The sequence below is a fragment of the Salvelinus fontinalis genome, chromosome 21, assembly GCF_029448725.1.
Source record: "Salvelinus fontinalis isolate EN_2023a chromosome 21, ASM2944872v1, whole genome shotgun sequence".
Taxonomy (NCBI): domain Eukaryota; kingdom Metazoa; phylum Chordata; class Actinopteri; order Salmoniformes; family Salmonidae; genus Salvelinus; species Salvelinus fontinalis.
Genome location: NC_074685.1, coordinates 7,361,100 through 7,388,265, shown reverse-complemented (window position 1 = coordinate 7,388,265; position 27,166 = coordinate 7,361,100). Strand labels below are relative to the sequence as shown.

Sequence of the window (27,166 nt, the reverse complement as noted above, 5' to 3'; positions counted from 1 at the left end):
GGGGGGTGTTGGTTATTCTATCCTTGTGGGGACCTAATATCCCCAAAAGTCCCCACAAGTATAGTAAAACAAGGAAAATGTCCAACGTCCCCATGTGGACAAAGGCTATTTTAGGCTTAGGTTTTGGCTTAGGTTTAGGGTTAGGGTAAGATGTTAGTGGTTGGGTTTAGGATTAGGCGTTAGGGTTAGGGTTAGGGTAATGATTAAGGGTTAGGGAAAATAGGATTTTTAATGGAAATACATTTAAATCCCACTTAGGATAGAATAACAAAACATGTGTGTTCGGTGAGTTGACTGAATGTTACTGTCTGACTGTGTCTCTCTCCCAGTGTTGTAGCTGAGTTGACTGAATGTTACTGTCTGACTGTGTCTCTCTCCCTGTGTTGTAGCTGAGTTGACTGAATGTTACTGTCTGACTGTGTCTCTCTCCCTGTGTTGTAGCTGAGTTGACTGAATGTTACTGTCTGACTGTGTCTCTCTCCCTGTGTTGTAGCTGAGTTGAATGAATGTTACTGTCTGACGTGTCTCTCTCTCCCTGTGTTGTAGCTGAGTTGACTGAATGTTACTGTCTGACCTGTCTCTCTCCCTGTGTTGTAGCTTGAGTTGACTGAATGTTACTATCTGACGTGTCTCTCTCCCTGTGTTGTAGCTGAGTTGACTGAATGTTACTATCTGACTGTGTCTCTCTCCCTGTGTTGTAGCTGAGTTGACTGAATGTTACTGTCTGACGTGTCTCTCTCCCTGTGTTGTAGCTGAGTTGAATGAATGTTACTGTCTGACGTGTCTCTCTCTCCCTGTGTTGTAGCTGAGTTGAATGAATGTTACTGTCTGACGTGTCTCTCTCTCCCTGTGTTGTAGCTGAGTTGACTGAATGTTACTGTCTGACTGTGTCTCTCTCCCTGTGTTGTAGCTGAGTTGACTGAATGTTACTGTCTGACCTGTCTCTCTCCCTGTGTTGTAGCTGAGTTGACTGAGTGTTACTGTCTGACTGTGTCTCTCTCCCTGTGTTGTAGCTGAGTTGACTGAATGTTACTGTCTGACCTGTCTCTCTCCCTGTGTTGTAGCTGAGTTGAATGAATGTTACTGTCTGACGTGTCTCTCTCTCCCTGTGTTGTAGCTGAGTTGACTGAATGTTACTGTCTGACTGTGTCTCTCTCCCTGTGTTGTAGCTGAGTTGACTGAATGTTACTGTCTGACCTGTCTCTCTCCCTGTGTTGTAGCTGAGTTGACTGAATGTTACTGTCTGACTGTGTCTCTCTCTCCCTGTGTTGTAGCTGAGTTGACTGAATGTTACTGTCTGACTGTGTCTCTCTCCCTGTGTTGTAGCTGAGTTGACTGAATGTTACTGTCTGACTGTGTCTCTCTCCCTGTGTTGTAGCTGAGTTGACTGAATGTTACTGTCTGACTGTGTCTCTCTCCCTGTGTTGTAGCTGAGTTGACTGAGTGTTACTGTCTGACTGTGTCTCTCTCCCTGTGTTGTAGCTGAGTTGACTGAATGTTACTGTCTGACTGTGTCTCTCTCCCTGTGTTGTAGCTGAGTTGACTGAATGTTACTGTCTGACTGTGTCTCTCTCCCTGTGTTGTAGCTGAGTTGACTGAGTGTTACTGTCTGACTGTGTCCTTCTCCCTGTGTTGTAGCTGAGTTGAATGAATGTTACTGTCTGACTGTGTCTCTCTCCCTGTGTTGTAGCTGAGTTGAATGAATGTTACTGTCTGACTGTGTCTCTCTCCCTGTGTTGTAGCTGAGTTGAGTGAATGTTACTGTCTCACTGTGTCTCTCTCTCCCTGTGTTGTAGCTGAGTTGACTGAGTGTTACTGTCTGACTGTGTCTCTCTCCCTGTGTTGTAGCTGAGTTGAATGAATGTTACTGTCTGACGTGTCTCTCTCTCCCTGTGTTGTAGCTGAGTTGACTGAATGTTACTGTCAGATGTGTCTCTCTCCCTGTGTTGTAGCTGAGTTGACTGAGTGTTACTGTCTGACTGTGTCTCTCTCCCTGTGTTGTAGCTGAGTTGAATGAATGTTACTGTCTGACGTGTCTCTCTCTCCCTGTGTTGTAGCTGAGTTGACTGAATGTTACTGTCAGATGTGTCTCTCTCCCTGTGTTGTAGCTGAGTTGACTGAGTGTTACTGTCTGACTGTGTCTCTCTCCCTGTGTTGTAGCTGAGTTGACTGAGTGTTACTGTCTGACTGTGTCTCTCTCCCTGTGTTGTAGCTGAGTTGACTGAATGTTACTGTCTGACTGTGTCTCTCTCTCCCTGTGTTGTAGCTGAGTTGACTGAGTGTTACTGTCTGACTGTGTCTCTCTCCCTGTGTTGTAGCTGAGTTGACTGAATGTTACTGTCTGACTGTCTCTCTCTCCCTGTGTTGTAGCTGAGTTGAATGAATGTTACTGTCTGACTGTGTCTCTCTCCCTGTGTTGTAGCTGAGTTGACTGAATGTTACTGTCTGACTGTGTCTCTCTCCCTGTGTTGTAGCTGAGTTGACTGAACGTTACTGTCTGACTGTGTCTCTCTCCCTGTGTTGTAGCTGAGTTGACTGAGTGTTACTGTCTGACGTGTCTCTCTCCCTGTGTTGTAGCTGAGTTGACTGAATGTTACTGTCTGACTGTGTCTCTCTCTCCCTGTGTTGTAGCTGAGTTGACTGAATGTTACTGTCTGACTGTGTCTCTCTCTCCCTGTGTTGTAGCTGAGTTGACTGAATGTTACTGTCTGACGTGTCTCTCTCTCCCTGTGTTGTAGCTGAGTTGAATGAATGTTACTGTCTGACGTGTCTCTCTCTCCCTGTGTTGTAGCTGAGTTGAATGAATGTTACTGTCTGACGTGTCTCTCTCTCCCTGTGTTGTAGCTGAGTTGACTGATTGTTACTGTCTGACGTGTCTCTCTCCCTGTGTTGTAGCTGAGTTGAATGAATGTTACTATCTGACTGTGTCTCTCTCCCTGTGTTGTAGCTGAGTTGACTGAATGTTACTGTCTGACTGTGTCTCTCTCCCTGTGTTGTAGCTGAGTTGAATGAATGTTACTGTCTGACGTGTCTCTCTCTCCCTGTGTTGTAGCTGAGTTGACTGATTGTTACTGTCTGACGTGTCTCTCTCTCCCTGTGTTGTAGCTGAGTTGACTGAATGTTACTGTCAGATGTGTCTCTCTCTCCCTGTGTTGTAGCTGAGTTGACTGATTGTTACTGTCTGACGTGTCTCTCTCTCCCTGTGTTGTAGGTGAGTTGACTGAATGTTACTGTCTGACTGTGTCTCTCTCTCCCTGTGTTGTAGGTGAGTTGACTGAATGTTACTGTCTGACTGTGTCTCTCTCCCTGTGTTGTAGCTGAGTTGACTGAATGTTACTGTCTGACTGTGTCTCTCTCCCTGTGTTGTAGCTGAGTTGACTGAGTGTTACTGTCTGACGTGTCTCTCTCTCCCAGTGTTGTAGGTGAGTTGACTGAATGTTACTGTCTGACTGTGTCTCTCTCCCTGTGTTGTAGGTGAGTTGACTGAATGTTACTGTCTGACTGTGTCTCTCTCTCCCTGTGTTGTAGGTGAGTTGACTGAATGTTACTGTCTGACTGTGTCTCTCTCCCTGTGTTGTAGCTGAGTTGACTGAATGTTACTGTCTGACTGTGTCTCTCTCCCTGTGTTGTAGCTGAGTTGACTGAGTGTTACTGTCTGACGTGTCTCTCTCTCCCAGTGTTGTAGGTGAGTTGACTGAATGTTACTGTCTGACTGTGTCTCTCTCCCAGTGTTGTAGGTGAGTTGACTGAATGTTACTGTCTGACTGTGTCTCTCTCCCTGTGTTGTAGCTGAGTTGACTGAATGTTACTGTCTGACTGTGTCTCTCTCCCTGTGTTGTAGCTGAGTTGACTGAGTGTTACTGTCTGACGTGTCTCTCTCTCCCTGTGTTGTAGCTGAGTTGAATGAGTGTTACTGTCTGACTGTGTCTCTCTCCCTGTGTTGTAGCTGAGTTGACTGAATGTTACTGTCTGACTGTCTCTCTCTCCCTGTGTTGTAGCTGAGTTAAATGAGTGTTACTCTCTGACTGTGTCTCTCTCCCTGTGTTGTAGCTGAGTTGACTGAATGTTACTGTCTGACTGTGTCTCTCTCCCTGTGTTGTAGCTGAGTTGACTGAGTGTTACTATCTGACTGTGTCTCTCTCCCTGTGTTGTAGCTGAGTTGACTGAGTGTTACTGTCTGACTGTGTCTCTCTCCCTGTGTTGTAGCTGAGTTGAATGAATGTTACTGTCTGACGTGTCTCTCTCTCCCTGTATTGTAGCTGAGTTGACTGAATGTTACTGTCTGACGTGTCTCTCTCTCCCTGTGTTGTAGCTGAGTTGACTGAATGTTACTGTCTGACGTGTCTCTCTCTCCCTGTGTTGTAGCTGAGTTGACTGAGTGTTACTGTCTGACGTGTCTCTCTCCCTGTGTTGTAGCTGAGTTGACTGAATGTTACTGTCTGACTGTGTCTCTCTCTCCCTGTGTTGTAGCTGAGTTGAATGAATGTTACTGTCTGACTGTGTCTCTCTCTCCCTGTGTTGTAGCTGAGTTGACTGAATGTTACTGTCTGACGTGTCTCTCTCTCCCTGTGTTGTAGCTGAGTTGAATGAATGTTACTGTCTGACGTGTCTCTCTCTCCCTGTGTTGTAGCTGAGTTGAATGAATGTTACTGTCTGACGTGTCTCTCTCTCCCTGTGTTGTAGCTGAGTTGACTGATTGTTACTGTCTGACGTGTCTCTCTCCCTGTGTTGTAGCTGAGTTGAATGAATGTTACTATCTGACTGTGTCTCTCTCCCTGTGTTGTAGCTGAGTTGACTGAATGTTACTGTCTGACTGTGTCTCTCTCCCTGTGTTGTAGCTGAGTTGAATGAATGTTACTGTCTGACGTGTCTCTCTCTCCCTGTGTTGTAGCTGAGTTGACTGATTGTTACTGTCTGACGTGTCTCTCTCTCCCTGTGTTGTAGCTGAGTTGACTGAATGTTACTGTCAGATGTGTCTCTCTCTCCCTGTGTTGTAGCTGAGTTGACTGATTGTTACTGTCTGACGTGTCTCTCTCTCCCTGTGTTGTAGGTGAGTTGACTGAATGTTACTGTCTGACTGTGTCTCTCTCTCCCTGTGTTGTAGGTGAGTTGACTGAATGTTACTGTCTGACTGTGTCTCTCTCCCTGTGTTGTAGCTGAGTTGACTGAATGTTACTGTCTGACTGTGTCTCTCTCCCTGTGTTGTAGCTGAGTTGACTGAGTGTTACTGTCTGACGTGTCTCTCTCTCCCAGTGTTGTAGGTGAGTTGACTGAATGTTACTGTCTGACTGTGTCTCTCTCCCTGTGTTGTAGGTGAGTTGACTGAATGTTACTGTCTGACTGTGTCTCTCTCTCCCTGTGTTGTAGGTGAGTTGACTGAATGTTACTGTCTGACTGTGTCTCTCTCCCTGTGTTGTAGCTGAGTTGACTGAATGTTACTGTCTGACTGTGTCTCTCTCCCTGTGTTGTAGCTGAGTTGACTGAGTGTTACTGTCTGACGTGTCTCTCTCTCCCAGTGTTGTAGGTGAGTTGACTGAATGTTACTGTCTGACTGTGTCTCTCTCCCAGTGTTGTAGGTGAGTTGACTGAATGTTACTGTCTGACTGTGTCTCTCTCCCTGTGTTGTAGCTGAGTTGACTGAATGTTACTGTCTGACTGTGTCTCTCTCCCTGTGTTGTAGCTGAGTTGACTGAGTGTTACTGTCTGACGTGTCTCTCTCTCCCTGTGTTGTAGCTGAGTTGAATGAGTGTTACTGTCTGACTGTGTCTCTCTCCCTGTGTTGTAGCTGAGTTGACTGAATGTTACTGTCTGACTGTCTCTCTCTCCCTGTGTTGTAGCTGAGTTAAATGAGTGTTACTCTCTGACTGTGTCTCTCTCCCTGTGTTGTAGCTGAGTTGACTGAATGTTACTGTCTGACTGTGTCTCTCTCCCTGTGTTGTAGCTGAGTTGACTGAGTGTTACTATCTGACTGTGTCTCTCTCCCTGTGTTGTAGCTGAGTTGACTGAGTGTTACTGTCTGACTGTGTCTCTCTCCCTGTGTTGTAGCTGAGTTGAATGAATGTTACTGTCTGACGTGTCTCTCTCTCCCTGTATTGTAGCTGAGTTGACTGAATGTTACTGTCTGACGTGTCTCTCTCTCCCTGTGTTGTAGCTGAGTTGACTGAATGTTACTGTCTGACGTGTCTCTCTCTCCCTGTGTTGTAGCTGAGTTGACTGAGTGTTACTGTCTGACCTGTCTCTCTCCCTGTGTTGTAGCTGAGTTGACTGAATGTTACTGTCTGACGTGTCTCTCTCTCCCTGTGTTGTAGCTGAGTTGAATGAATGTTACTGTCTGACTGTGTCTCTCTCCCTGTGTTGTAGCTGAGTTGACTGAGTGTTACTGTCTGACGTGTCTCTCTCTCCCTGTGTTGTAGCTGAGTTGACTGAATGTTACTGTCTGACTGTGTCTCTCTCCCTGTGTTGTAGCTGAGTTGACTGAATGTTACTGTCTGACTGTGTCTCTCTCCCTGTGTTGTAGCTGAGTTGAATGAATGTTACTGTCTGACTGTGTCTCTCTCCCTGTGTTGTAGCTGAGTTGAATGAATGTTACTGTCTGACGTGTCTCTCTCTCCCTGTGTTGTAGCTGAGTTGACTGAGTGTTACTGTCTGACCTGTCTCTCTCCCTGTGTTGTAGCTGAGTTGACTGAATGTTACTGTCTGACGTGTCTCTCTCTCCCTGTGTTGTAGCTGAGTTGAATGAATGTTACTGTCTGACTGTGTCTCTCTCCCTGTGTTGTAGCTGAGTTGACTGAGTGTTACTGTCTGACGTGTCTCTCTCTCCCTGTGTTGTAGCTGAGTTGACTGAATGTTACTGTCTGACTGTGTCTCTCTCCCTGTGTTGTAGCTGAGTTGACTGAATGTTACTGTCTGACTGTGTCTCTCTCCCTGTGTTGTAGCTGAGTTGACTGAGTGTTACTATCTGACTGTGTCTCTCTCCCTGTGTTGTAGCTGAGTTGACTGAGTGTTACTGTCTGACTGTGTCTCTCTCCCTGTGTTGTAGCTGAGTTGAATGAATGTTACTGTCTGACGTGTCTCTCTCTCCCTGTATTGTAGCTGAGTTGACTGAATGTTACTGTCTGACCTGTCTCTCTCCCTGTGTTGTAGCTTGAGTTGACTGAATGTTACTGTCTGACGTGTCTCTCTCTCCCTGTGTTGTAGCTGAGTTGAATGAATGTTACTGTCTGACTGTGTCTCTCTCCCTGTGTTGTAGCTGAGTTGAATGAATGTTACTGTCTGACTGTGTCTCTCTCCCTGTGTTGTAGCTGAGTTGACTGAGTGTTACTGTCTGACGTGTCTCTCTCTCCCTGTGTTGTAGCTGAGTTGACTGAATGTTACTGTCTGACTGTGTCTCTCTCCCTGTGTTGTAGCTGAGTTGACTGAGTGTTACTGTCTGACTGTCTCTCTCTCCCTGTGTTGTAGCTGAGTTGACTGAATGTTACTGTCTGACTGTGTCTCTCTCCCTGTGTTGTAGCTGAGTTGACTGAGTGTTACTGTCTGACGTGTCTCTCGCTCCCTGTGTTGTAGCTGAGTTGACTGAGTGTTACTGTCTGACGTGTCTCTCTCTCCCTGTGTTGTAGCTGAGTTGAATGAATGTTACTGTCTGACGTGTCTCTCTCTCCCTGTGTTGTAGGTGAGTTTATCAAGGCATTGTATGAGTCAGATGAGAACTGTGAGGTGGACCCGTCCAAGTGTTCGTCCAATGACCTGCAGGAGCACCAGAGCAACCTGAAGATGTGCTGTGAGCTGGCCTTCTGCAAGATCATCAACTCCTACTGGTAATTTCTGTGACACCACCCACAATGCATTACCAATAATATGTGTTGTTACCATGTGTTTATAATTTCATACCATAGTGATATGGCCATTGGTGAACATTCCGCCAATGCTTTCAGCGCTTACTGTTAGCTGTTCTATAGTTGCTATGCATGACCTAAATTCACCTGTTCAAACAGCAATAAAGTATAGCTCTCTGTAGCTCTCTGTAATATGAGAGTGAAAAGAAATAGGTGTGTGGAACGTGTACCTACCTCCATATTGCTGTTAACACCTCTTTTCCCTCCCCTGCAGTGTGTTTCCACGGGAACTCAAGGAGGTGTTTGCATCGTGGCGACAGGAGTGCAGTAGCCGGGGGCGGCCGGACATCAGCGAGCGTCTGATCAGCGCGTCTCTGTTCCTGCGCTTCCTGTGTCCGGCCGTTATGTCCCCGTCACTTTTCAACCTGATGCAGGAATACCCTGATGACCGCACCGCACGTACACTCACACTCATCGCCAAGGTCACGCAGAACCTGGCCAATTTCGCCAAGTGAGTGTGTGTGTGTGGGTTTATGGAGTGTGTGTATTGGTGTTGAGTGCGTGTGTGTGTTTGAAAGAGAGTATGTGTTCTATATACTCAACCTATCTCTTCCTCCCTCCCTCCCTATCTCTCTTGCGCTCTCTTTCTCTCTCTCTCTCCCTCTCTCCCTTTCCCCCTCCATCCATCCCTCCCTATTTCTCTTTTTCTCACTTTCTCTCTCTTTCTCTCTCTCCCTCCATCCCCTCCCTCCCCCATCCCTCCCTCCCTCCATCTCTCCCAGGTTTGGCAGTAAGGAGGAGTACATGTCCTTTATGAACCAGTTCCTGGAACATGAGTGGACCAACATGCAGCGCTTCCTGCTGGAGATCTCTAACCCGGAGACCATCTCTAACACAGCAGGGTTCGAAGGTTACATAGACCTGGGACGGGAGCTGTCCACCCTGCACAACCTGCTGTCAGAGGTCGTCTCTACCATGGACCAGGTAGGGCTGACCAGGCAATGACAACTAATACAATGGACATAGTAGTCATCACATGAAATATACAGTATACTGTATAGGGACAGGAGCTTTTTACAAGACTCCAGGTCCCAAGTCTTTCCTGACTATGTTACCTGATTAGGAAAAACTCCAGGTCCCTAGTTGTAACCTCTATAACTAGCCTGGAGTTTTCCCCTGGTCAAGTCATGAAGTCAGCACTGCCCTTCTGCATTTAGTAATGTACTGCGTGCAGTACATTAACCTAACTAGATACTGCGTGCAGTACATTAACCTAACTAGATACTGCGTGCAGTAACCTAACTAGATTCAATCATGTGTACAGCACGCTATTGCTTACATAATACAACTACTGCTGTGAGACTGAGTGCTCTATTGGAATGGTCTGAGGAGGGCCTGGGAGGACATAGATGTAAAACACTATGTTTATGTGGGAGGCATCCAAATGGATTTGCAGGGACACCTAGTGCATTAGCCATGGTTCCGCATGGAGAGCCATCCCAGCGTGTTAATTACTAGGTATATTGGGGGCAAAGCCCATAGACTCTGTGTGCTGCGTCCCATCCTCACTGAGGACAGCACTCCCGTCTATCTCCAACCAAAATCAAGTCCTTCCAGGCTCTGAGGCCGGCCTGTTTCGTTATTCAGACTGAAGGACATAATCAGAGGGAGATTATCTCTCTGTAATGGGAAAAATAATACCCCAGCCAGGCTCACTGTCTGATACAGGCACAGGGAGGTCTCTACTGATATCCAAGGTTTAAGTCGGTGCATGTAAAAGTTGCAAAATTGCCACATGAATGCGGAAATGGCTTCAAACAGTAGAGTAGAAAACTGTGAAGGATGCCACGAATACAAATCTTAACAGTGAACCTAAGTAGGAGGAAGTTTGCCCCAGACAAGGCCAGTCTTGCATCTCCCATACTGCCCGCCCTAATGAGTTATTAGCCTTGGAAAGGATTAAAGTTGATCCTAGAACTCTGTCCAAAGGCCTCAACTTCTACACAGAGCTACCATGACCCCTGACCCCATCTCTGACCTTGAACCCCTCTTTAACCCTCAGAGCTCCGCCTCCAAGCTAGGCCCCCTACCCAGGATCCTCCGGGAGGTGAACACAGCGCTGACCAACCCGTCCAGCATGACCATGAACATGACCGCTCCGTCCTCCTCTGACCGTATGGGGTCACCGCCCAACGCCGGGGCAGGCTGCAGCATCTCCACCGGCCTGCAGAAGATGGTCATCGACAATGACCTTTCAGGGTAAGGACAGGGTTTGGGATAAAAGAAAGGGAATGAGGGTGGGATAAGGGTTAAGAAGAACAAGAATAGATAAGGCTAGGGGTATGGGTAATGACAGGGTAAGGGTTAGGAAGAACAAGAACAGATAAGGCTAGGGGTATGGATAATGACAGGGTAAGGGTATAGGTAAGCATGGTTAAGGGGGTTTTCTCGTTTGGGCAAAAGTCCGTCCTCTCTCCTCCGTCCTCTCTCCTCTGTGACCCAGAAAGCGATAAGTGGTTGAGTGTTCGAGGAGTGTGTCAGTTCGTTAGTAGGCAAACGGAAGACGGTCCTCCCCTCCTCTATAGCCTCCTTTTGGCGAGGAAGCACAAGTGTTTTGATATCTGCCATAGCCTCTTTGAATCAGTTTGTATTTTTGAGGAGAAAACAATACACACGTTTAAAAAAAAAACATATGATACTTATGGTTTTATCTATAAATGTCTGGCACAACAAAGTTGTTTTTATCACTTTACACTTTTATTTGGGGATCCACTTCTGTTAATGTCATTTGCCTGAAGAAGGGTCTCAGGCGCATTTTCGTCCACGTTCCCTATCCTCACCGCCTCTCCTCGATTACCTTTGACCTTTTTCAAAAGTAGGCGCTAGAGGACAGAGGAGGGAAGACGCAGGGGTTGAGCAAATCCAATTGACGAGACTACTTTATCAGGCCACGCTAATGTGTGTCAAAATAGACACAGCCACTGTCCTGGCCCCTTCTTCCCCTTCTCATCAGGCTGGCAGTGGACCTGCAACCCCACTCAGATTTATGGAGGCTGGAGTGAACGAGTCTAGCATTCTAGCAGTCCTTCTTAATTACACCACATTCACAGAGAGAGGGAGAGAGAGGGGGGGAAAGAGAGGGAATGAGATAGCGAGAGAAAGAGTGGGAGGGAGGGAGGCAGGCAGGCAGAGAGGGGGGAAGAGAGAGAGAGAGCAGGGTAGGTAGAAAATAGAGAGGTTTAGGGAGAGACAGAGTATTAACGAAAGAGAGAGAGAGAGTATTAACGAGAAAGAGAGCAAGCGATTATGGGAAGATAAATTGTGTCTGTCAAGGTAATTGCCAGACAATAAAGCTGTAGACTTGGTGGTGAAGGAGAGGAGGAGAGAAGGGAGGATGAGTGCGGATCGCTTAACTAGCTATATGACTCACATCCTCATCTGCTGATGGGTTACTGTCTCTATACCATGTGTCCTGTTAGGTTACTGTTTCTATATCATGTGTCCTGTTGGGTTGCTGTTTCTATACCATGTGTCCTGTTGGGTTACTGTTTCTATATCATGTGTCCTGTTGGGTTACTGTTTCTATACCACGTGTCCTGTTGGGTTACTGTTTCTATACCATGTGTCCTGTTGGGTTGCTGTTTCTATACCACGTGTCCTGTTGGGTTACTGTTTCTATACCATGTGTCCTGTTGGGTTACTGTTTCTATACCATGTGTCCTGTTGGGTTGCTGTTTCTATATCATGTGTCCTGTTGGGTTACTGTTTCTATACCATGTGTCCTGTTGGGTTGCTGTTTCTATACCATGTGTCCTGTTGGGTTACTGTTTCTATACCATGTGTCCTGTTGGGTTGCTGTTTCTATACCATGTGTCCTGTTGGGTTGCTGTTTCTATACCATGTGTCCTGTTGGGTTACTGTTTCTATATCATGTGTCCTGTTGGGTTACTGTTTCTATACCATGTGTCCTGTTGGGTTACTGTTTCTATATCATGTGTCCTGTTGGGTTACTGTTTCTATACCATGTGTCCTGTTGGGTTGCTGTTTCTATACCATGTGTCCTGTTGGGTTGCTGTTTCTATATCATGTGTCCTGTTGGGTTACTGTTTCTATACCATGTGTCCTGTTGGGTTACTGTTTCTATATCATGTGTCCTGTTGGGTTACTGTTTCTATACCATGTGTCCTGTTGGGTTACTGTTTCTATATCATGTGTCCTGTTGGGTTACTGTTTCTATACCATGTGTCCTGTTGGGTTGCTGTTTCTATACCATGTGTCCTGTTGGGTTGCTGTTTCTATACCATGTGTCCTGTTGGGTTACTGTTTCTATACCATGTGTCCTGTTGGGTTGCTGTTTCTATACCATGTGTCCTGTTGGGTTGCTGTTTCTATACTATGTGTCCTGTTGGGTTGCTGTTTCTATACCATGTGTCCTGTTGGGTTACTGTTTCTATACCATGTGTCCTGTTGGGTTACTGTTTCTATACCATGTGTCCTGTTGGGTTACTGTTTCTATACCATGTGTCCTGTTGGGTTACTGTTTCTATATCATGTGTCCTGTTGGGTTACTGTTTCTATACCATGTGTCCTGTTGGGTTACTGTTTCTATACCATGTGTCCTGTTGTGTTGCTGTTTCTATATCATGTGTCCTGTTGGGTTACTGTTTCTATACAATGTGTCCTGTTGGGTTACTGTTTCGATACCATGTGTCCTGTTGGGTTACTGTTTCTATACCATGTGTCCTGTTGGGTTACTGTTTCTATACCATGTGTCCTGTTGGGTTACTGTTCCTATACCATGTGTCCTGTTGGGTTGCTGTTTCTATACCATGTGTCCTGTTGGGTTGCTGTTTCTATACCATGTGTCCTGTTGGGTTACTGTTTCTATACCATGTGTCCTGTTGGACTGCTGTTTCTATACCATGTGTCCTGTTGGGTTACTGTTTCTATACCATGTGTCCTATCTATTTTGTTACTGTTTCTATACAATGCATCCTGTTGGGTTGCTGTTTCTATACCATGTGTCCTGTTGGGTTGCTGTTTATATACCATGTGTCCTGTTGGGTTGCTGTTTCTATACCATGTGTCCTGTTGGGTTACTGTTTCTATACCATGTGTCCTGTTGGGTTACTGTTTCTATACCATGTGTCCTGTTGGGTTGCTGTTTCTATACCATGTGTCCTGTTGGGTTACTGTTTCTATACCATGTGTCCTGTTGGGTTGCTGTTTCTATACCATGTGTCCTGTTGGGTTGCTGTTTCTATACCATGTGTCCTGTTGGGTTGCTGTTTCTATACAATGTGTCCTGTTGGGTTACTGTTTCTATACCATGTGTCCTGTTGGGTTACTGTTTCTATACAATGTGTCCTGTTGGGTTACTGTTTCTATACCATGTGTCCTGTTGGGTTGCTGTTTCTATACCATGTGTCCTGTTGGGTTGCTGTTTCTATACCATGTGTCCTGTTGGACTGCTGTTTCTATATCATGTGTCCTGTTGGGTTGCTGTTTCTATACCATGTGTCCTGTTGGGTTACTGTTTCTATATCATGTGTCCTGTTGGGCTGCTGTTTCTATACCATGTGTCCTGTTGGGTTGCTGTTTCTATACCATGTGTCCTGTTGGGTTACTGTTTCTATACCATGTGTCCTGTTGGGCTGCTGTTTCTATATCATGTGTCCTGTTGGGTTACTGTTTCTATACCATGTGTCCTGTTGGGCTGCTGTTTCTATATCATGTGTCCTGTTGGGTTGCTGTTTCTATATCATGTGTCCTGTTGGGTTACTGTTTCTATACCATGTGTCCTGTTGGGCTGCTGTTTCTATATCATGTGTCCTGTTGGGTTGCTGTTTCTATACCATGTGTCCTGTTGGGTTACTGTTTCTATACCATGTGTCCTGTTGGGTTGCTGTTTCTATACCATGTGTCCTTGTCACGATCGTGTGGCGGATTAACGGACCAAAATGCAGCAGTTGGAAAATATGCCATCTTCTTTTATTTTAACACGAAGATGAACACGACACAAAAACACTTTAACAAAACAACAAAATAACAAAACGACCGTGAAGCTACAAACGTTGTGCACAAACATACAGGCTACTAACGTTCTTACATAGACAATTACCCACAACCAATGAGAGCCCATGGCTACCCTAAATAAGGCTCCCAATCAGAGACAACCGAAATCAGCTGTCTCTAATTGGGAACTCATTCAGGCAACCATAGACTCTCCTAGATAACTAACCACCATAGACAATGCTAAACATCTACACTCAACACAAAACCATATACTACACCCATTAACCCCTTTACCAAATAAACACCCAAAACAACAAAACATAAACATTCCCCATGTCACACCCTGACCTAACTAAAATAATAAAGAAAACCAATAATACTAAGGCCAGGGCGTGACATAACCCCCCCCTTGAGGCGCGAACTCCGGGCGCACCCTACACAGTCTAGGGGAGGGTCTGGGTGGGCTTCCATCCACGGTGGCGGCTCCGGCTCTGGTCGCGGTCCCCACGTCACCACAGTACCTAAACACCTCCTAGGCTTCCTCCAAACGACCCCCCTCCACCTTAACCCCATTGCATTCAGGGGCAGTTCCGGACTAAGGGGCAGTACCAGGGTAAGAGGCAGTACCAGGGTCAGGGGCAGTACTAGGGTCAGGGACAGTACCAGGGTCAGGGGCAGTACCAGGGTAAGGGGCAGCACCAGGGTAAGGGGCAGCACCAGGGTAAGGGGCAGCTCCGGACTGAGGAATGGCAGCTCCGGACTGAAGGACTGCAGCTCCGGACTGAGGGACTGCAGCTCCGGACTGAGGGACGGCCCATGGCTGGCTGACAGATCTGGCTGCTCATGGCTGGCTAACGGATCTGGCTGCTCATGGCTGGCTAACTGATCTGGCTGCTCATGGCTGGCTGACTGATCTGGCTGCTCATGGCTGGCTGACGGATCTGGCTGCTCATGGCTGGCTGACGGATCTGGCTGCTCATGGCTAGCTGACGGATCTGGCTGCTCATGGCTAGCTGACGGATCTGGCTGCTCATGGCTAGCTGACGGATCTGGCTGCTCATGGCTAGCTGACGGATCTGGCTGCTCATGGCTAGCTGACGGATCTGGCTGCTCATGGCTAACTGACGGATCTGGCTGCTCATGGCTAGCTGACGGATCTGGCTGCTCATGGCTAGCTGACGGATCTGGCTGCCGGATCTGGCTGCTCATGGCTGGCTGACTGATCTGGCTGCTCCTGTCTGGTTGGCGGCTCTGGCAGATCCTGTCTGGTTGGCGGCTCTGGCAGATCCTGTCTGGTTGGCGGCTCTGGCAGATCCTGTCTGACGGACGGCTCTAGCGGCTCCTGTCTGGCTGGCGGCTCTAGCGGCTCCTGTCTGGCGGACGGCTCAGTGGGCTCATGGCAGACGGGCGGCTTTGCAGGCTCATGGCAGACGGGCGGCTTTGCAGGCTCATTGCAGACGGATGACTCAGATGGCGCTGGTAAGACGGATGGCTCAGATGGCGCTGGGGAGACGGATGGCTCAGATGGCGCTTGGCAGACGGGCAGTTCAGTCATTGCAGTGCAGACGGCAGACTCCTGCCGGCTGAGGCGCACTGTAGGCCTGGTGCGTGGTGCCGGGACTGGTGGCACCGGGCTGGGGACACGCATCTCAGGGCTAGTGCGGGGAGCAGCAACAGGACGCACAGGACTCTGGGGACACACAGGAGGCTTGGTGCGTGGTTTAGACACTGGTGGTAAAGGGCTGGAGACACGCACCATATAGCTAGTGCGCGGAGGAGGCACTGGTGGTACTGGATTGGGGCGGGGAGGTGGCGCCGGAAATACCGGACCGTGCAGGCGTACTGGCTCCCTTGAACGCCGAGCCTGCCCAACCTTACCTGGTTCTATGCTCCCCGTCGCCTGACCAGTGCGGGGAGGTGGAATAACCCGCACCGGCCTATGTAGGCGAACCGGGGACACCATGCGTAAGGCTGGTGCCATGTACGCCGGCCCGAGGAGACGCACTGGTGACCAGATACGTTGGGCCGGCTTCATGACATATGGCTCAACGCTCAGTCTAGCCCGGCCGATACGTAGAGCTGCAATGTACCGAACCGGGCTATGCACGCGTACAGGAGACACCGTGCGCTCTACTGCGTAACACGGTGTCTGCCCGTACTCTCGCTCTCCACGGTAAGTACAGGGAGTAGGCGCAGGTTTCCTACCTGACTTCGCCACACTCCCTTTAAGGCCCCCCCCAAGAAATTTTTGGGTTGTACTCACGGGCTTCCAGCCTTGTCTCCGTGCTGCCTCCTCATATCGCCTCCTCTCGGCTTTCGCTGCCTCCAGCTCTTCACGAGGGAGGCGATATTCTCCAGGTTGATCCCACGGCCCCTTACCATCCAGTATCTCCTCCCATGTCCAGAAATCCTTTGTGGGTAGGTCCTGTTGCCGCCTTCCATGCCGCTTGGTCCTATGGTGGGTAATTCTGTCACGATCGTGTGGCGGATTAACGGACCAAAATGCAGCAGTTGGAAAATATGCCATCTTCTTTTATTTTAACACGAAGATGAACACGACACAAAAACACTTTAACAAAACAACAAAATAACAAAACGACCGTGAAGCTACAAACGTTGTGCACAAACATACAGGCTACTAACGTTCTTACATAGACAATTACCCACAACCAATGAGAGCCCATGGCTACCCTAAATAAGGCTCCCAATCAGAGACAACCGAAATCAGCTGTCTCTAATTGGGAACTCATTCAGGCAACCATAGACTCTCCTAGATAACTAACCACCATAGACAATGCTAAACATCTACACTCAACACAAAACCATATACTACACCCATTAACCCCTTTACCAAATAAACACCCAAAACAACAAAACATAAACATTCCCCATGTCACACCCTGACCTAACTAAAATAATAAAGAAAACCAATAATACTAAGGCCAGGGCGTGACAGTCCTGTTGGGTTGCTGTTTCTATACCATGTGTCCTGTTGGGTTACTGTTACTATACAATGTGTCCTGTTGGGTTACTGTTTCTATACCATGTGTCCTGTTGGGTTACTGTTTCTATACCATGTGTCCTGTTGGGCTGCTGTTTCTATATCATGTGTCCTGTTGGGTTACTGTTTCTATACCATGTGTCCTGTTGGGTTACTGTTTCTATATCATGTGTCCTGTTGGGTTACTGTTTCTATACCATGTGTCCTGTTGGGTTACTGTTTCTATATCATGTGTCCTGTTGGGTTACTGTTTCTATACCATGTGTCCTGTTGGGCTGCTGTTTCTATACCATGTGTCCTGTTGGGTTGCTGTTACTATACAATGTGTTCTGTTGGGTTACTGTTACTATACCATGTGTCCTGTTGGGTTACTGTTTCTATACCATGTGTCCTGTTGGGTTGCTGTTTTTATACCATGTGTCCTGTTGGGCTGCTGTTTCTATATCAAGTGTCCTGTTGGGTTACTGTTTCTATACCATGTGTCCTGTTGGGTTGCTGTTTTTATACCATGTGTCCTGTTGGGCTGCTGTTTCTATACCATGTGTCCTGTTGGGTTGCTGTTTCTATATCATGTGTCCTGTTGGGTTGCTGTTTCTATACCATGTGTCCTGTTGTGTTATTGTTTCTATATCATGTGTCCTGTTGGGTTACTGTTTCTATACCATGTGTCCTGTTGTGTTGCTGTTTCTATATCATGTGTCCTGTTGGGTTACTGTTTCTATACAATGTGTCCTGTTGGGTTACTGTTTCGATACCATGTGTCCTGTTGGGTTACTGTTTCTATACCATGTGTCCTGTTGGGTTACTGTTTCTATACCATGTGTCCTGTTGGGTTACTGTTTCTATACCATGTGTCCTGTTGGGTTGCTGTTTCTATACCATGTGTCCTGTTGGGTTGCTGTTTCTATACCATGTGTCCTGTTGGGTTACTGTTTCTATACCATGTGTCCTGTTGGACTGCTGTTTCTATACCATGTGTCCTGTTGGGTTACTGTTTCTATACCATGTGTCCTATCTATTGTGTTACTGTTTCTATACAATGCATCCTGTTGGGTTGCTGTTTCTATACCATGTGTCCTGTTGGGTTGCTGTTTATATACCATGTGTCCTGTTGGGTTGCTGTTTCTATACCATGTGTCCTGTTGGGTTACTGTTTCTATACCATGTGTCCTGTTGGGTTACTGTTTCTATACCATGTGTCCTGTTGGGTTGCTGTTTCTATACCATGTGTCCTGTTGGGTTACTGTTTCTATACCATGTGTCCTGTTGGGTTACTGTTTCTATACCATGTGTCCTGTTGGGTTGCTGTTTCTATACCATGTGTCCTGTTGGGTTGCTGTTTCTATACAATGTGTCCTGTTGGGTTACTGTTTCTATACCATGTGTCCTGTTGGGTTACTGTTTCTATACAATGTGTCCTGTTGGGTTACTGTTTCTATACCATGTGTCCTGTTGGGTTGCTGTTTCTATACCATGTGTCCTGTTGGGTTGCTGTTTCTATACCATGTGTCCTGTTGGACTGCTGTTTCTATATCATGTGTCCTGTTGGGTTGCTGTTTCTATACCATGTGTCCTGTTGGGTTACTGTTTCTATATCATGTGTCCTGTTGGGCTGCTGTTTCTATACCATGTGTCCTGTTGGGTTGCTGTTTCTATACCATGTGTCCTGTTGGGTTACTGTTTCTATACCATGTGTCCTGTTGGGCTGCTGTTTCTATATCATGTGTCCTGTTGGGTTACTGTTTCTATACCATGTGTCCTGTTGGGCTGCTGTTTCTATATCATGTGTCCTGTTGGGTTGCTGTTTCTATATCATGTGTCCTGTTGGGTTACTGTTTCTATACCATGTGTCCTGTTGGGCTGCTGTTTCTATATCATGTGTCCTGTTGGGTTACTGTTACTATACAATGTGTCCTGTTGGGTTACTGTTTCTATACCATGTGTCCTGTTGGGTTACTGTTTCTATACCATGTGTCCTGTTGGGCTGCTGTTTCTATATCATGTGTCCTGTTGGGTTACTGTTTCTATACCATGTGTCCTGTTGGGTTACTGTTTCTATATCATGTGTCCTGTTGGGTTACTGTTTCTATACCATGTGTCCTGTTGGGTTACTGTTTCTATATCATGTGTCCTGTTGGGTTACTGTTTCTATACCATGTGTCCTGTTGGGCTGCTGTTTCTATACCATGTGTCCTGTTGGGTTGCTGTTACTATACAATGTGTCCTGTTGGGTTACTGTTACTATACCATGTGTCCTGTTGGGTTACTGTTTCTATACCATGTGTCCTGTTGGGTTGCTGTTTTTATACCATGTGTCCTGTTGGGCTGCTGTTTCTATATCAAGTGTCCTGTTGGGTTACTGTTTCTATACCATGTGTCCTGTTGGGTTGCTGTTTTTATACCATGTGTCCTGTTGGGCTGCTGTTTCTATACCATGTGTCCTGTTGGGTTGCTGTTTCTATATCATGTGTCCTGTTGGGTTGCTGTTTCTATACCATGTGTCCTGTTGTGTTATTGTTTCTATATCATGTGTCCTGTTGGGTTGCTGTTTCTATACCATGTGTCCTGTTGGGTTGCTGTTTCTATACCATGTGTCCTGTTGGGTTACTGTTTCTATATCATGTGTCCTGTTGGGTTACTGTTTCTATACCATGTGTCCTGTTGGGTTACTGTTTCTATATCATGTGTCCTGTTGGGTTACTGTTTCTATACCATGTGTCCTGTTGGGCTGCTGTTTCTATACCATGTGTCCTGTTGGGTTGCTGTTACTATACAATGTGTCCTGTTGGGTTACTGTTACTATACCATGTGTCCTGTTGGGTTACTGTTTCTATACCATGTGTCCTGTTGGGTTGCTGTTTTTATACCATGTGTCCTGTTGGGCTGCTGTTTCTATATCAAGTGTCCTGTTGGGTTACTGTTTCTATACCATGTGTCCTGTTGGGTTGCTGTTTTTATACCATGTGTCCTGTTGGGCTGCTGTTTCTATACCATGTGTCCTGTTGGGTTGCTGTTTCTATATCATGTGTCCTGTTGGGTTGCTGTTTCTATACCATGTGTCCTGTTGTGTTATTGTTTCTATATCATGTGTCCTGTTGGGTTGCTGTTTCTATACCATGTGTCCTGTTGGGTTGCTGTTTCTATACCATGTGTCCTGTTGGGTTACTGTTTCTATACCATGTGTCCTGTTGGGTTACTGTTTCTATACCATGTGTCCTGTTGGGTTACTGTTTCTATATCATGTGTCCTGTTGGGTTACTGTTTCTATATCATGTGTCCTGTTGGGTTACTGTTTCTATATCATGTGTCCTGTTGGGTTACTGTTTCTATACCATGTGTCCTGTTGGGTTACTGTTTCTATACCATGTGTCCTGTTGGGTTACTGTTTCTATATCATGTGTCCTGTTGGGTTGCTGTTTCTATACCATGTGTCCTGTTGGGCTGCTGTTTCTATATCATGTGTCCTGTTGGGTTACTGTTTCTATACCATGTGTCCTGTTGGGTTACTGTTTCTATACCATGTGTCCTGTTGGGTTACTGTTTCTATACCATGTGTCCTGTTGGGTTGCTGTTTCTATACCATGTGTCCTGTTGGGTTACTGTTTCTATACCATGTGTCCTGTTGGGTTGCTGTTTCTATACCATGTGTCCTGTTGGGTTACTGTTTCTATACCATGTGTCCTGTTGGGTTACTGTTTCTATACCATTTGTCCTGTTGGGTTACTGTTTCTATACCATGTGTCCTGTTGGGTTGCTGTTTCTATACCATGTGTCCTGTTGGGCTGCTGTTACTATACCATGTGTCCTGTTGTGTAGGATGAGTGCAGGGCTCCCTTGAAAAGAGGCCTTGGTCTCAATAGGACTCCCTGCTAAATGTTTAAATAAAACAAAATTGGGGTTTGACACTTAATTGTTTCATGTGTGGGCTGAAGGGTTTGACTGGTCATGTTTTCATGTCTGTAAGGAGTAATAGATACAGCATCATCAATATCTTTCTCTTTTTCACTCATTCCCTCTCTTATCTCTCTCTTATCTCTCTCTCTCTCTCTCTCTCTCTCTCTCTCTCTCTCTCTCTCTCTCTCTCTCTCTCTCTCTCTCTCTCTCTCTCTCTCTCTCTCTCTCTCTCTCTCTCTCTCTCTCTCTCTCTCTCTCTCTCTCTCTCTCTCTCACACACAGGTTAGTGGACTTCACCCGGTTACCATCCCCCACCCCGGAGAACAAGGAACTCTTCTTTGTCACCAGGAATGCTGGGATCCAGCCCACCCCGGCCCGCAGCTCTAGCTACTCTGAATCCAATGAGCCCGACCTGGGCATAGCCAACGGCAGCAAGAGCCTGTCCATGGTGGACCTCCAGGACCCCCGCAGCTTAGAGAGTGGCCCAGGCCCTGGCCCCTCAGACGGCCTGGGAGAGGGCATCGTTCCTGGGGGAGTGTGGTCGGCCCGAACCCCCCAGGGGAACATCACTGGAGGTCCTACTCTGAGAAGGCCCGTCCAGACCCCCACCACCCCCGGATCGGAGAGCGCACCAGGCAGACCTGCTCAGCTTCTAGCTCCCCTGTCCTTCCAGAACCCTGTCTACCAGATGGCGGCAGGGCTGCCCTTGTCGCCGCGGGGCCTGGCCGACTCGGGTTCTGAGGGCCACAGCTCCCACAGTTCCCATAGCAACAATGAGGATGGGCCAGGAGCAGGAGGGGGGATACACAACTCCTTCCTGAACCATGGATTAGGAGTTGGGGGGAGCAGCGTGGAGGAGTATGCCCGTCGTTCGGGGGAGTACATAGGCACGCGGAGGCAGCTGTCACTCACAGAGGCCCAGCACCAGCCCACCGTGCCCAGACAAAATAGCGCCGGTCCCCAGCGCAGGATAGACCAGCCCCCTCCACAGACCACCGTCACCAGGGGCCGCACGCCCCCAAACCTGCTCAACAGCGGGCCCTACCCGCGCCCCTCCAGCAGCAGCATGATGTCATCCCCCGACTGGCCCGGCAACGGGGCGCGGCTACGGCAACAGTCATCGTCATCAAAAGGAGACAGCCCAGAGACCAAGCAGAGAGCCCAGCACAAACAGGTAGGGCACTCAGACAGTAGTACAGACACACTCCCAGTTAAAAACACACACACAAACACACTCAACATACACTAGTACAAAGGAGTGTGTATGCATGGGATAGCGAGGTTATTTGCTGACAGCCATGATGGTAGCTTCAGGGGGCTGCAGGGCTTTGACTGGCTGGGAGGTTCATCTCATACTGTATCAATGTAAGACAACATAATTGGTTTCTCAATTCGTTTTCAGGCTAAATAAAGCTTTAAATAAACAAATAATACTCTGTTGTGGAAAGCTTCCACTAATACCACTTGATCACATGATCCATTGCATGTTAACAATGCCTGTATATGTGTGTGGGTGATGTCTGAGCTCTCCTGTTATTCTATCTAACCAATGAGAGTCATTGGAGCAGCCAGTGTGTATTAATAGTAATCCCATGTGTCTCTGCATAGTTAGAGGTGGAAGTCTAATAGCACAGGATCACTGGTAAAGTTCTGTATGCATAGGCCTATTGTTTCCTGGTTATGTACTAACACAAGATAGAGGATTTTCTCAATGATTATTTGTGAATGTGGCCCTTGGTTGAATCAGGATTAGGTTATTAGATACAGCAATGTAATGCAGAGTTACATGCATGTATTTTATCAAGTCTCAAGGCTGGTTCATGGTTAGCTTATCATCAGCAGTTCATAGTAATGCACTCAAATCTTGCTGAGATGTGTACATGTGTGGCTGTGTGTATCGCTGTTGGGAGTTGTTATAGTGTAATGTTTCTGCTACCGTCCTCTGGGTTGTTAAAGATGACCTCTTAACAAGCAGGTCACTGATAGGCTGGCTGGTCAAAGGTTGCCCCTGGTGATCTCTGGCCTCAAGGTCAAAGGAAGGACATTTACATTCCCAGTTCCCACAATGCCCTGCTCTCCTTTAGGGACTGATTGATTGGTCAGCTTAGTGATTGACTCTAGGGACTGATTGTAGAGTGTAGCTAAAGGGTTAATGGGTTTGTCATGGAAACCAGATGGACGGCGTTCAGAATAGAATCACCTTTAATCATTGCCAATGACATTTACACATACTCAGAGTTATACTTGTTGATATTGTGCTGCTAGTGATTGACAACATTTAGAGACAGAATACAGACAGCAGAGTTTAAAATAAGTTGACATACATTATATACAACTCGGTAGAGTGAGCAGAGAGCTATAAGAGAATGAGCAGATATACAATATACAGTGGGTATACGGTTGATATACAGTGGGTATACGGTTGATATACATTGGGTATACGGTTGATATACAGTGGGTATACGGATGATATGCAGTGGGTATACGGTTGATATACAGTGGGTAACGGTTGATATACAGTGGGTATACGGTTGATATACAGTGGGTATACGGATGATATGCAGTGGGTATACGGTTGATATGCAGTGGGTATACGGATAATATACAGTGGGTATACGGTTGATATACAGTGGGTATACGGTTGATATACAGTGGGTATACGGATGATATGCAGTGGGTATACGGTTGATATGCAGTGGGTATACGGATGATATACAGTGGGTATACAGTTGATATACAGTGGGTATACGGTTGATATGCAGTGGGTATACGGTTGATATACAGTGGGTATACGGTTGATATACAGTGGGTATACGGTTGATATACAGTGGGTATACGGTTGATATGCAGTGGGTATACGGTTGATATGCAGTTGGTACACGGTTGATATGCAGTGGGTATACGGTTGATATGCAGTGGGTGTACGGTTGATATACAGTGGGTATACGGTTGATATACAGTGGGTATACGGTTGATATGCAGTTGGTACACGGTTGATATGCAGTTGGTACACGGTTGATATGCAGTGGGTATACGGTTGATATACAGTGGGTATACGGTTGATATACAGTGGGTATACGGTTGATATGCAGTTGGTACACGGTTGATATGCAGTTGGTACACGGTTGATATGCAGTGGGTATACGGTTGATATGCAGTGGGTATACGGTTGATATACAGTGGGTATACGGTTGATATACAGTGGGTATACGGTTGATATGCAGTTGGTACACGGTTGATATGCAGTTGGTACACGGTTGATATGCAGTGGGTATACGGTTGATATGCGGTGGGTATACGGTTGATATGCAGTGGGTATACGGTTGATATACAGTGGGTATACGGTTGATATGCGCAGGTTATATGGTTGATATGCAGTGGGTATACGGTTGATATACAGTGGGTATACGGTTGATATGCAGTGGGTATACGGTTGATATGCAGTGGGTATACGGTTGATATGCGGTGGGTATACGGTTGATATGCGGTGGGTATACGGTTGATATGCAGTGGGTATACGGTTGATATACAGTGGGTATACGGTTGCTATGCGGTGGGTATACGGTTGATATGCAGTGGGTATACGGTTGATATGCAGTGGGTATACGGTTGATATGCAGTGGGTATACGGTTGATATACAGTGGGTATACGGTTGATATACAGTGGGTATACGGTTGATATACGGTGGGTATATGGTTGATAAGCAGTGGATGTACACATTTACAGTATCAGTATGAATATCTAAATGCAGAGAGATGAACAATGTGCAATGCAAGTTGAGTGCACTTATTGTGTGTACAGTTCAGAGAACGCTTGATGCGGTGTACAGCATAGAGTGCATAGTCCTTTAGTCTCTGTGGTTGGTGAGGGCCACAGCACGGGGGAAGAACCTTTTCAGGTGGTAGGAGGTCATGAGTGACCTGAAACGCCTGCCAGAGGGGAATTTCTGGATGTGGGGGTGACCGGGTGGGAGGGGTCGGGAAGATCTTTCCTGTACCCTTCCTTGCCCTGAAGTCTTGCAGGACCTCGATGGAGGGCAGGTGGCAGCCGATGACCCTCTCTGTAGACTGGATAATGCGTTGCAGTTTGCCCTTGCAGCTGGCAGACTCAGACCCAAACCAGACAGTGATGGAGGAGCTGATGATGGACTCAACGATTGATGCGTAAAACCAGATCAGGATTGACTGGGAGATGTTGAGTTTTTTCACCTGCTACAAGTAGTCCATCCGCTGGTGTGCCTCCCTGCCAGGACGCAGTTGCAATGAGAACTTGTTCTCAACTAGCCTACCTGGTTAAATAAAGGTGAAATAAAATGTAAAAAATGGTGACCTCTGTGATGTTGTCCTTCAACTTGAGGTTGTGGGACATGATGGTCCACAGGAATTTGAAGGATTCAGCCGTGCTAACAGTTGAGCCATTAATCTCCAGGGGGAGAGATGGTGGGAGGAGTCTTCTGAAGTCAACCACCATCTCCATGGTTTTGTCTGTGTTGAGTTCCAGGTTATTGCGACTGCACCAGGCCACCAGCCGCTCGACCTCTCCACGGTACATTGACTCATCGTCGTCGGTGATCAGACAGACCAGAGTGGTGTCATCTGCAAACTTGAGTAGTTTGACAGACGCGATGCTGGAGGTGCAGTCACTGGTGTAGAGTGAGTGAGTAAAGGTGTAGAGCATGCATCCTTGCAGCGCTCCGGTGCTGAGGGATAAAGAGTCCGAAAGGTTTTCCCAGCTTGACAGATGGAGCTGGACATGTTCAGCTGGGAGAGTTTGTCTTGTAGCAGTTCTGCGATGATGATATTGAATGCAGAGCTAAAGTCCACAAACTATCCTTGCATATGTCTTTGGGTTATCGAGGTGTTTGAGGATGTAGTGTAGTTCCATGTTGTCTGCGTCACCCTCCGCCTTGTCGTGTCTCTGGCTATCATTAAATGTGAAGACTGTTATTTTATCAAATCAATTCTCTGTAATTATTATTACGTGATTAAACTAATCATGTACATTTAATTAACTAGGAAGTTGGGGCACCACTGACAATCTTCAGATTATAAAGTTATAATTTTCTTAATATATTAGTCTTGTATTAATGAATTATTCTTAACCTTCTTAACCAGTCTCATTTCAAACGTGGTAGAATTCTTGTTTATCTGCACGAACCCAGCCTAAACCATGAATCATCCATACACCAATTGGCTTAATCTTTTATTTACTAACTAAATAATCACAGAAATGCATAAACAAACAAACAGTATATATTGTTTACTAACAATGATAGGGAAGATTCCCTGGCTAATCCGTTATGATGGCTTGGTATACAAAGGAAAGGGGGTGTGGACTGATAAAGGAGTGGGAAAGACTAAATGGATCACTACACACAGTGGATAATTATAGTCATTGAAATGCTAATCCTTTGCACATGAACGGCCGTTCATTCTGGAATAATTGCAATAAATATATTTACGCCCAGGTGTCGTTGTTGTCTTCTCTGTTGGAATCGTCGGTCCGTCTGCTGGAGAATCAGTTCATCAGAGAGTGTCTGGTTACTTCCCCAGAAGTCACAATGTGCAAGGACCTGACGCCGGAGATGAGAAGCAGGTACGGGGAGTCAAACATTTATTCAGGAACACGACAGGAACAGCGTCAGCACACGGGTAAACAAGAACATATGACAAACAATCCCGAAGCAGGGAACAGAGCTAGGAAACAGACAGATATAGGGAAGGAAATTACACAAGTAATTCAATCCAAAGAGCGCTGATGCGCGTGACAGGGAAAGGCAGGTGTGCGTTCTGAAGGTGGCTTGAATGCGTAATGTTGGGTAGTCTGGCGCCCTTGTGTGCCAGAGGGAGAAAGAGCGGGAGCAGGCGTGACACGCTCTTCCTGCTCTCCCTCCTCTAGGGGCACCACCCGGCATCAAACCTGGGGGCGAACCGGCCGGGACATAGGCGCTGAGCAAGCTGGCTGGGGGAGGGGAGGAAGAGCGGGAGCGGGTGTGACAGTATCCCCCCTCTATGGGCGCCACCCGGCGTCCCACCTGGGTGAGCCGGCCGAGACATGGGCGCCAGGCAAGCTGGCTGGGGTTAAACTCCCGACGAACTGGCAGGGGCGTGGAAGCCTGGCGAGCCGGCTGACGCATGGGAGCCTGACAATCCGGCTGAGGCATGAACGCCTGTCGATCCCGCTGCGACGTGGAAGCCCGATGATCCGACGGAGACGTGACAGTCTGACGAGCCGGCTGGGCGAACAAGACCTGACGATCCGGCTGAGGCCCGACATGGGATGGGCGCCTTCTGAGCCAACCGGGGTAAGGAAACCTCTCGAGCCAGCTAGGGCGTGGAAGCCCGACGAGCTGGCTAGGCACCCCCGGGTCCATCGGCGGCGACCCAGAACCGACAACCACCAACCGGAACGCCAGTACTCCCC

General features: G+C 47.1%; 1 protein-coding gene across 7 annotated transcripts in view; it reads left to right on the top strand.

Moving 5' to 3' along the window:
* Positions 1-27,166, top strand: part of LOC129818116 (disabled homolog 2-interacting protein-like) — a 405,090-nt gene that overhangs the window by 357,580 nt on the left and 20,344 nt on the right. For all 7 annotated transcript variants that reach the window (XM_055873702.1, XM_055873700.1, XM_055873703.1 and 4 more), the window contains 5 exons: positions 7,670-7,814; positions 8,107-8,343; positions 8,615-8,816; positions 9,895-10,091; positions 21,025-21,916. In XM_055873702.1, the coding sequence (XP_055729677.1) occupies positions 7,670-7,814; positions 8,107-8,343; positions 8,615-8,816; positions 9,895-10,091; positions 21,025-21,916 (1,673 nt within the window). The remainder of the gene's footprint in view (positions 1-7,669; positions 7,815-8,106; positions 8,344-8,614; positions 8,817-9,894; positions 10,092-21,024; positions 21,917-27,166) is intronic.